Below are 11178 nucleotides of genomic sequence, written 5' to 3'. Positions count from 1 at the left end.
GTATGCAGAAGGTCATGAAACCAATCTGCAGCCGCTCGATGCGGGGTTGTCCACAGCGACCTAGGCCATCTCCATCACCGTCCGTACCTTATTGGTCGCGTCAACGTTATCAGATTGGTAGGCTAGCAATCACTCATTTGCGCGGGAAAGGGGAAGGGGGGGGGGCAAACAGGAAATGTCCTTTCCTAATTCAGCTCTTGATGGAGATACAGAGGCACGAGAGTGCCAGTGAGGGCAAGAAGACGGCGATCATGCCGAACGGACAGCCTGAAGCTGAGAGTGCTGCGAAGTACGTATTCGGAAGGCTGCTTCATCAGATCCCGACAGCCGGAGCTCACCCCTGTTCATTCTTTTCGCATATGTTGAGGACGATAAAGCCCGGAGGAATGGAGACTGAATTACTAGTGCGAATGATGGGTAGTACGGAGTATTTTCAACATTACTCGTATTACAGCCGGCGGCTCCCTCGGCTCCAAACCGAATGTTCAACTCCACAAGATGAAGCAATGGCTCCAAAGACTCGTCACCTCTCGGCGCCCTCTGCGGATACAGCCGTGCCATTGGCGCCCACGCGCGGTGTGGCATCTGCAATTTGTTCGAGCCAACCAGCTTCTGCCCAGACACGCACAAGCTTTGCAGCTTGGCATGGCTTGTTCCAGACGGGGTTGCCCCATCCTGCTCTAACGGCAAGATACAGGGCTGTCCTATTCGCCTGCGTCATCCTGTGCGCACCGGCCCTACGATCTCTCGTCTGGCTCGCTTTCTTCCTACCGCTACTACTCTATCGTTCCCTTGAGGATCCTAACCGGCGGTTCGGGGGACGCTCTCAAATCGGCCAAGTTTCGAATCTCCCACCCATCTGCTGGCGGCAAATCTTGGAGTGAAGCCGGCGCGGTGGTGACCTGGTCGCTTCTGACGCCACGCGCCCGATGATTAGAGCCAGTGAGTAGTGCAAATGCAAGCCTAATCTCATGCGAGGACCCCGACTTTCTCGTCGTGTCTCTTCTACATGACGAGCTCCTCACGGCTAGCACAGAGCCACACAGTGTGCTTTTCCAACGATTTAACCAGACGAGGATGGCTTGCTGTGGATACCTCTGGCGATGTGGGAGTACATATCGGCCTTCGAACCAAGGTCAAGGTTTGTCATATTACCACTCCCCCGGCTCGAGCCTTGACAGGGGAAGATCTCGTCCCTCTCGGATGTGCTTGTTCAGACTTCGGAGCGCATGCGTGAGGCAAGGTAAGGGCTGTGGCAGCTCAACACCACGGAAGAGTCCGTCTTCACTTTGCGGGGTTGTCAGGCTAGTACATACGAGCATCGTGTTCAAGGTCGTCATGCGGGCACTGTCCTCTTGTGCCCAATGTTCCAGAACAAGCTGCAGACACGCCAAAGCCCGACTAGAGCACTCTGTTTCCACATCCTCCATGGCGATTTCATGGCACCGTCGATACCAGGTATTGCACTGGACGATGGACGAGCTGGGCATGAATCGTGACAATCCATGGCAGCCATGTTTGGCGCTGGTTCTCAAGTTTTCCACTACGACTCGGTACTCTGTACCGACCTCATACCAAGGTAGGTACTTTGAAGCCCAGGAGATGGAACGAAGATCCAAGCATGGCCGTTATTACTATCTGACGGCCATGGTCATATGCGAAGTGCGAAGCACACCGTCCACGAGCAGATATCAGTTTTTCTGGGAGGGGATTCGGGCCACGCGGCATGCAAGCGACATGATTGCCCGCCGAACAAGCATCGCCTGCACAGTGTCTAGGCAAACGTGTGTGGATATGCGGTGTGCCCCGTCCCAGACACAGAGCAGTAGCCAGATGCTGCTAGTGCGGCCATGCTTGGAGGAGCAAATCTTGTCTGGAGACGAGGGTAGCCAGTCGGCATCGAAGAAAGGAAATGGCTAAAAAGCTTACCATCCCCTGTCGACGGAGCACTGGTGCACATCATGTCCCGAATTAGGCGGCTTCGGCCCCAGAGGGAGCCACATGCCGTATGAGGCTTGGCAGGATTTGGGCTGCTACTCGCTTCCCTCTCGCTGCGGAGCGCATCCTTTGAAGAGGTGTGATGCGCGGTACTTTGTATGGAGTGCACGAAGGCGTCGTCGTGTGTGGTGGATGGCTTTCACTTCGACGGCGCCGTATTACTGTATATTGCAGGATACAACCTCCATCCTGACGAGTGATATGAGTGGTTCGTCGGATCGGACTCGCCGCTTGTCAGTGATTCCAGGAAGCTGTTATACGATACAGACTCGGTTCGCCTACCACCGACCTGGGTAGCGGGGGCTTCAGGGTTGTCTTGACCTCTCAAGGTAACGGCATCCAGTCCAGACGTCGTGAGGAAGCCGCGTCTTATTTATCGATGCTCCTCATCTTCTATTACGCCTCCTATTCCCCCCTTCTTGATGTTTTACCGAGCAGAGCCCAGTTGCTACGAGGGGATGGTAGGGCTACCTGGTGTTTGTGCTGCAAGCCAGCCTCTGGGCTGTTACCATGTGTTCAATGGGGATTCAGAGTACCATTACCTACTAATCTATCACTTGGTACCTGAATTTGCAATCCGGGCCTCGCAACAGCAGCACAAACGAAGAAGTTTCTGCAGAAAAGAGCAAGACACCAGGCAGGGAACGGCAAGTCAAGAGGACAAGCCCTTTGGGGGAAAAAAACCACCAAGACTCGTGGTTCGCGGCGCGGCATGACATATGACCTGGGAGCGACCCGGCAGCAGGCCCGATTGATCACGACAGGGGGCCAGCCGTCCCTGGAGTCAATGCGATGGTCCTCCATTGCTACTGTAGCAGCTAGCCGGTACTACCTTGCAGACTGCCCCAGCTGGTGGTCGAAACACACCTCAGTCAATGAGCGGGCTGTGGTTGATCTCGACTTGGACTTGCCCTAGCCAGCCGGCCCCGTTGCCATCAAACGCCATGCAAAGGGTGTGGCCTTACCAGCCCCACGTCTGCCACTCCAGATATATTTCCGAATCGGATTGAATGGGCGGAGAGCGACGGCGGATGACGGATGAGCACATTGACTGCTGCTCGCACTTGTACCGAGCACATGGCTGCCGTCGCCCGGTCGGGGCCGATATCATCCACATTACAAGTATACCTACCTGACCTGGCCTGCCGTCGACTCGCTCCTGGACACCCCTCCACCTTGTCTTGCCTTGTCCTGCCTTGTCTTGCCTTGTCTTGCCTTGCCTTGCGGCGGCTGCTCCTACTTGTACTTGCCTTGCCCGTCCATACCAGCCCCGAGCCAGGCCAGACCTGACCTGACCTGACCTGTCCAGTCCTGTCCTGTCCTGCTTCCTCTTTTTTTTTTCTCGTGCGGCATTGCTTGCATCTCGGCAACCACAGCCACTGTCACGGTCGCAGTCGCAGTCGCAGGCTTGGGCTTTCTTTCTCTGGCTCGCCAGCAAAACGGCCGACTGCAGACCCCTCCCTCTCATCTCGCCGCCTGGCCTCGTCTGGTGTCGTTGACGTCTTGTGTCCATCGCCAACAGCCCAGCGTCCAGCAGACGGCGCGCCGCTTTCTGGACTCGAGCGCTCGGCCCTGCACCGCCTGTTTCACCTGCTCAAACGCAGACCGCGTCATCGCCATCGTGACCCCAAATTGGCACATGCCAGATGCCGGCTTGCGATCCTAGCAACGACAGCATCACGAACCGGCAGACGAAATCGGAGGGCTACCGTGGGTTTCCCGAGCTGGCCATCTCACCTTCGGCACCGCAGCTGAACCTGTATAGAGATTTGATTCGGCACTCCCGTACCACGATACGACACGAGACCAGGCCTGACCAAGCCGCAGCACTCGTGCAGTTTTGCTCATAGCGCAGGCGTTGTTGGCTTCTTTGCACAAAAGTAACTGCTTGTTCCTTGGCTGGCCTTTCTGCTCTTCACTCTTCCCCCCCCCCCCTTCGTTCCCCGCCAGCCTCTCCATCTCTTCCTCCTCCACTCTATCTGGTCCATCCTCCAAAGCACCCTCCCCTCCTTTCTAGAGATACATCTCGGCGCACCCGGTAGAGCAGTTCCTCTGGGTTCCGGAAAGCGCCCAACGTTGGCGTAATACAGATTCCCTCTTGAGGGCGCGGCACACACACCTAAGCCGCGAGCCTTTCCCGTTGGTGCCGAGACTCCGATCGGTTGGGTCGCTCAACTGCCTGCCTACCGCAGCCCCAGTTTGACTCTGCATCGGTGAATCGACAACGACGCATCGGCGGAGCGCTGCCAGCTGGCGATTATTGCAACCAGCCTAGATTCTCAGCAACCATGGCAGAAACGTCGCACAACCCGTATCCGCGATCCCCCAATCCTTCCACCAGGTCTTACGACTCGTCATCTGTCTCGTCCGCAACGTCGCCACGGCCCACGTCGCGGTACCTTGGAAACATGCTGAATGCGGCGGCAAGGCCAACCCCGACAGTTGGCATGACTTCTTTGCCCCCCGTGAACCAGGGCTTCCCGCCTTATACGCCCATGGCGCCGACGTCCATCATGGGCCGCGAGTCCGTCGCTTCCACCGACTCTCTAGTCAGCAGCCAAGGCCTTGGGAGCTCTCAACTGGCGGGAACTCCCGGCGCTCAAGGGCAGAAGAGGGCCTACCGTCAAAGGCGCAAAGATCCCAGCTGCGACGCATGCCGGGAGAGGAAGGTCAAGTGCGATGCCACGGAGACGACGAGCTGCTCCGAATGTTCTAGTCGAAATGTCAAGTGCCAGTTTACCAAGGAAACGAATCGAAGGATGTCCTCCATCAAGCAGGTGCAGGATCTCGAGAAGCAGATCGAAAAGGTCAAGCGGGACAACAGCAACCTGCGCCGAATGCTCCAGGAGAAGGGCGGAGCCATGGACATGGACGTCGAGCCTAGAGACCGGCCAAGTTCTCATCTACCGCCCCCTATCGAGGCCGAGAGCAGACCGCGCAAGAGACAGCAGCCGGTTCCCAACCTCGCCCAAGCACGGGCAAACCTCCGAAGCGTCTCAAAGGGCGTCTTCAAGCCTCCGGCGCAGTACCGGGCGCCAGCGCCGATAGTCTTTGACACGCCCGCTCCCGAACTGCCGCCCCGTCAGGTGGCTGATCAGTTGCTCAACACCTATTACAGTACCGCGCACACGATGTTCCCCATCATTCATTTACCAACATTCAAGTCCATGGTCGAGGATCTGTACCGGGCAAGCCAGCCTCGCATGCCGCCGGCTTTCTTGTGTCTGTTCTTCGCCGTGCTGGCGACCGGCAGCTTGTTTACTGTTGAGGTTCCAGCAACCGCCGCCAGCTATTTCCGGCCAGCTGAGCTTTTGGATTCGGCGCGGAAAGCCATGGATCCCTGGTGTAACTATTACAGTCTCGACGACGCAAGGGCTTTGGTTCTCATAACCATCTGCCTCAACGAAATGAACCTCAAGTCAGCCGCGTGGAACTGGCTGGGCAATGCAGTGCGTGTTGGGCAGGACCTGGGCCTCTACATCGACACGGAAACCTGGCCCGTCATTGAGGGCGAGATGCGGCGCCGGACCTGGTGGGCGATCTATATCCTCGACAGGGTCATGGCCACCGAGATGGGCCACCCCTTTCTCATTGACGATGCTGACTGTAGCGTTGCGCTGCCTGCGGCCGTGGACGACCAGTACATTCGAGACGATGGGATGAGAGTCCCTGGCGGAGCCGAGCCGCTGACTCACTCCCTCTTGGCTGTCATCCACGTCGTGCGGTCCTACACGTCCATTATAAAGACAATGGAGTCTCCCACGATACCGCCAACGCAGCTCGCCAACTTCGATACTCACTTCAAGAAGTGCCTTCACACCTTCCCTCCGGCCTGTGACCCCTTGAGCACCGTGGCTTTGGCGCCTCATTTCCTGGCCCCCCTGACGTATCTGTTCCATGCGCGACTGCTTCTTCACCGCCATAACTTGAACCCCAGTTGTGACGTGGAAACGCGGCTACGCGCCATTGACAGCTGTATGCACATTGCCATGGAGACGGCCTCGTTGCTGAACCGGACAGACTCCCCAGCTGATGGTGCAACCTCTCTCTTGACGGCTCATATCTTCCGCTCTGCTCTATTCCTGCTTTTTACGGAGAATTGGGACTACGCCATCACCTGCATCCGCGCTCTGGCTGCCATAGATGCGAGACGCGACATCGCCACTGCCTGCGGGAGGTATCTTGCCTTCTTCACTTCTACTTTGAGTGTCAAGCGAGCCGAATATTCCAACCGCCTGACAAGAACGACGTCGCCCCATGCTTACTCCGCTCCTCAGTCGCCGATGAACTCGACACTCATGTTCTCGTTGGCTAGAGACGAGGAGCTCCTGGCCTACGTCTCCTCCGACCTTCATGCCTCGCCATCGAGATCCTGGGTCTGGACCGAAGGCCACGATCGCGACTATATGTCGCCTAAGATCGAGGCCCCCGTTGCCTCCGGTGGACTCGGGCATGCGCTTTTCAGCGCAGCGATGAGAACCGGCCTAAGCGACGAGGAGCGCAGAGAATGGGGCGGGTGGTCTCAGCTGGAAGCAGCAGTTCGAGGCCTCGGGACGACTCATGCCACGAGCAACTGGACAACTCTTCCCCCGCCTCAGGTGAAGCGGGAATCGCCGGCCCCGGGCATGCCAAGCATCCAGCGTCTCTCGGATGCGCCCCGTTACACGTCGGAAGTTCCCAAGTACGGCAATGAACCGCCGCGACCTGCTGCTAGCCCCGCTGGTAGAGATAGACTGAGCATTGCGAATATCATATAACGACGACGACGACGACGATGACGAAGATAGAGGGAGATTTGAAGACTCGGAAATGATACACGAATTCTGGGATGACATGACACCGGGGTCCCTCCAACCTCACTTTTTTTGCTATTTACACTGCCTTTTCTGATTCCATCATTGTTGCCAGGCTCTTTTCTGCTGAAGAGGGCAGGGGCTTCAACGACTTGTTTCCCTCTTGCGAACTGATTTGCTCTCTTTACTATCTGTCTCTTTCCTTTTGGATTAGGAAAAAAAAGTGGTCGAGCGACGGCATTCTGATACCAAGCGCACTCTCACAACATACCCCATGCGTTTCTCATTGATTGATTTGATATTTGTACACGGTTCACGGAGGACAAGTTATATACCATGTTCTGTTATTTCCCAGCTTTCCAAGTTCATTTACGCTGTCGATTACGGATGCAAGAGTAGGAGATACCACCGGAGCCCATTTTCTCTTTCCTAGGGGTTTTTTTTGCGTTTTTCTTTTCTTTCCTTTCTTCTTCTTTTGCCTTGTCTTATCTCCCGTTACCTTCAACTCTTATGACCCGTGTCTCTTGTTCTTCTCTCCGCTTATTAATACCTAATACCTACCTATGGTCGGATGTTTCCATATGTGTGATGTCTTTTGGGAGGCCGAGTCTTGCAAGCCTGGTGATTTGTATCTGGAAATTTTGTGATGATATACCTTAATAACTTTTATATACTTGACGTTTCGGTCTGTATGTCTAGCCAGATAATGCCCGACCGCCGTGGCTTTGACTCATTTTCTACAGCTGTCAAGCTTGTATCAATCAATACGTTTTGAGCGTGCACAGATCTATATGGATATGCTGCGGCTGATGCAATGAGACTATGGTTTCTTCTGAGGGATTATATTAGTTGATTGATGCTGCTTGAAGACGAGGTTATCAAGCAACTCTTCTGTACATTAGATGGCATCATAGCACTCAACGCTGACAGCAACCTCCATACTCATCTACATCTCTTCAAGGGGGGCACTTTATATATGGATCGCCTTCCATCAAGCCCCCTCTCACGCCTTGAGCCCGTCAAACTGCAGCTTTGCAAACTTGTCCTGCAGCGTATCCCTCAACAGCCCCCCATCGCCAAGATACTCGGCCAAATGCATCGCCTTGAGAGCCCAGCGGTGGCACGGCTCTTCCTCTCCGCGGGCGTAGTAGTCGATGGCGTGGTTGAACGTCGTGGCCACGAGCCATTCGACTTCTGCAGACGGCGGTTGGGTCCCCGTCTTTGTTTCACATCAGCACATTGCTTTTTATTTGCGGTAAGCTCAACGTGAAGCAATCAATATGGGTAGTATAAATGGAAGGGGGGGTTGAAAGCCTCACCTCCTTGCCCTCGCGGGCTATTTGTATAGCTTGGTCTACAAGCTGAAGAGCGGCATCATCGTCCAGCCCTAAAATCGCCTGGAACATGCAACGAATGTACTTTGCGAGTTTCTCGTAGTCAAAGTGCTGCAGCTCAAACATCTCATTGATGATGAGGCGCATGGTTGAGAAGAGCGCTGAATGTACGTTAACGCTCATCACATAACCAAAGGAGGTTGGGAGGGAAAGGATGACACTTTCTGAGGGCTCACCTTTACCCGGAGCTCTGCTTCTCAGCATGCAGTCTCCCATTGCCTTGTACATGACCTCGTCGCGACACATCTTGGCCTTGCGCACAATCTCGTTTAACCCATCCCAGTCTTTGAGCACAGTGGCAGCCTCAAAGTCAAACATGAACAACGTTGACAGTTTTGCGAGCAAATCTGCTTGTATCTCGTCATCCTGATTGTCATCCAAACTGTTCTCCAAGGTTGCGTCGAAGCCCTTGATGTGCCGTCTTGCCTCGAGGTAGTACTGCAGCTGCTCCTCTACTCTGTCCTCTGTGCGCGCGAGTGATATCAGCGCTGCAGCGATGACGAAATGGCAGCGCAGAGCCATCAGCGCTATCTCTGTGAATTCGGATAAAGGCAGATCCTTGGGATAGCATGATGAAAAGGCTAGGGATGACTGAAAGATGCGTATGATGTGAGGAAGCTCCCATGTATCGCATCTGATAACACCCATGTTGTATGCGTTCTTCCGAAACCAATGTAACTCGGGTATTGTGAACAGGATATTCCCGTCATCGTCCTTGGGTTCCTGGTCTGCTTGCTCAGCGGCTAGAAAACAACGTTAGCAGTCACTCTGTACGTCAACTCAGAGACATGCCCAGTTCAGAGACTTGTACCTTTCTCAAACAATCGGCAAATGTCGTCGGCATATGCAATGCTCGAAGACCCAGCATCAGCGCTGGTAGCCTCCTCTTCAATCTTGTGTATGAGGCGAATTGAGCACCGCAGAATCGACGTCAAGTTGCTGGGGGCTGCTTGATCAGACCTCCAACCGTCGATGATGGCTTGTAGAGCCGCCAGAGTACACAGCTTATCGCCCACTTGTTGTGCTTCCCTGATGCATGCGTACAACACATCGCGGCCCTGTGAACTGTCCGAGAGCTTACTGAGATGCCTGATACTTTCGCACCCAAGGTCGTGGTCCCAGTCAACTAGAGATACCTTGAACGTCAAGTACCTTGTTAGGATATGGTCTTTGGCGGTATCAGACATGGAGTGGAAAATTCTTCGAGCCTTTTCGGTATCATTATTGCCCAGAGCACAGATGATGAGTTTCCTGCCAAACTTGCCGTGGTTGGCCTCACCACTACTAGCAAATATCCTATGCAGGGCAATCATGCACCATGCCTCCGCAATTCTGTAGAGCTTACCAGAAAGAATCGACTCTACGTGGCTCCATATGACCTTCTGTTCAATCAGCACAAGTATCCAAACGTTCCGGTGGTCGAAACCTACCGAGTGAGCTGCACACGCAATGTCCGAGGAGAGAGGCTCAAAAAGGCCGTCATGAACCTTGTCCAAGAGACTCTGAAGATCCGTCAGAGGTTCAGTCGAATACGAGTCCCTGCTCGCATCTGTCGAATCAACGGTAACCATCCAGAGCCTCCTGACAACAATCATTCCAATCCATTCGCCCTTCCTCGACGAGACAATGTGTTGAAGCAAAAGCTCGTCTAATAGTCCGCGGGCCAACCGTGGACTCTTCTCTCTCAGGCGTCGAATGTGATGTAGAAGAAAGTAGAAGGAGGCATCGGAGTAGTCAAACGAGCGAACCATACGGTGTAGGATACTGGAATAGGCGTCAACGTCAAAGGTCTCTCCTGGTAGTCTCTGTAACAGTTCAAGGCGCCAGTGCAGCACGAGGGGCTTGTCTCCAATCTCGGATTCTATGTATCCGATCAAGTCGTTGGCCTCTTGAACACAAACATGAGAGCCAACATCAAGAAGCCCACGCACTAGCCCTTGGCAAATGGCGAGTCGCAATTCCAGTCCCTTTGCTGACAGCTGATCAAGCGCTTGATGATTGATAATATTGTAAGCCCGCTTAAGCCACTTTACCGCCATGCCATGGTCTCCTTTAGACGCGAGATCGAACCCAATGTGTTGCAGGGTGTCGGCAATTATCTCAGCAGAGATGGAGTCCAGTGTTGGCTGAAGGGCATCGATCTTGCCAAACATGTGTTCCGCAACGTCAAGCCTATCCTCTTTCCATGACTCTCCAATTTGTCAGAACAAAGCTGGTCGTCGAATCGACAAGTTCATGAATGAAAAACTCACCAGCGCCGTTCTCATCGCCAAGTATTCGGCGTCAAGCCTTGTCCGCTCCTTTTGATCACGGGAATTTGAAGCACCAGGGGGCACCAGCTTGAGTCTTTCCATAAACTCCGCAGCCTTCTGCAAGGCCATCCTGGCTGATTCCAAGTCCGCATCTCTGACACAAATCTTGCCGAGTGCCAACGCCATATTCATCAAGTACATGGCTTCCGTTTCTTCATCCTTCTTGGCTCTGCCCGCACTTCGGCCATGCTCCAGCATGTAAAAAGCAAACGACCTTGCTTTGGCGAGCAACCGGGATCTCTGAGACGGCTCAGGAGCATCGAGTTCTCTCCTTAGCCTGATGCAAAGATTCCACAGATCCCGTCCCTGTCGCTCGACCTGCTTGGCTAATTTCTGCGGCAGGGGACCTGTCGAGCCCACCTGTGTTGCATTGTGAATAAGCTGGATGTGGTGGCCGATGTCTGCGAGGAGTAGATCGACGGTTCTGGCGTCGAGAGAGCCGGATAGCTTTGACTGAAGAGTGGCTGCGAATTCTGCATCACCGACGGTGTTAGACAGAATATTGTATGAGGCCTATACTGTAGAGATTGGGCAGGATACCGATGAAGGATCGGGCTTTTCTGATTCTGCCAGCGGAGGCAAGATCATCAGGAGCCATCTCGGCGGTGTCGACGAGTCGATGATCGTGAAGAGGCGAATTTGGTTAAGATGAGCAGGAGATTGCACAAGGAGATACGCCGA

The 11178-nt window shown here is 54.3% G+C and overlaps 2 protein-coding genes across 2 annotated transcripts; one reads left to right on the top strand and one right to left on the bottom strand.

The window, feature by feature from the left end:
- Positions 1 to 4286: 4286 nt before the first annotated feature.
- On the top strand, positions 4287 to 6755 carry TRIREDRAFT_22535 (uncharacterized protein; the record flags this gene model as incomplete). Its single annotated transcript, XM_006965864.1, has 1 exon — positions 4287 to 6755. The coding sequence occupies one exon, from the start codon at positions 4287 to 4289 to the stop codon at positions 6753 to 6755; it is 2469 nt and encodes an 822-aa protein (XP_006965926.1).
- Positions 6756 to 7794: 1039 nt separating this feature from the next.
- On the bottom strand, positions 7795 to 10974 carry TRIREDRAFT_62938 (uncharacterized protein; the record flags this gene model as incomplete). Its single annotated transcript, XM_006965978.1, has 7 exons — positions 7795 to 8010; positions 8111 to 8286; positions 8362 to 8712; positions 8830 to 8928; positions 8997 to 9353; positions 9687 to 10374; positions 10438 to 10974. Coding segments are annotated over 7 exons (2424 nt in total), but the record flags the coding sequence as incomplete, so codon positions are not given.
- Positions 10975 to 11178: the final 204 nt, after the last annotated feature.

This window comes from Trichoderma reesei (assembly GCF_000167675.1).
Source record: "Trichoderma reesei QM6a unplaced genomic scaffold TRIREscaffold_11, whole genome shotgun sequence".
Lineage (NCBI taxonomy): Eukaryota > Fungi > Ascomycota > Sordariomycetes > Hypocreales > Hypocreaceae > Trichoderma > Trichoderma reesei.
This window is presented reverse-complemented; position numbering and strand designations above follow the sequence as displayed.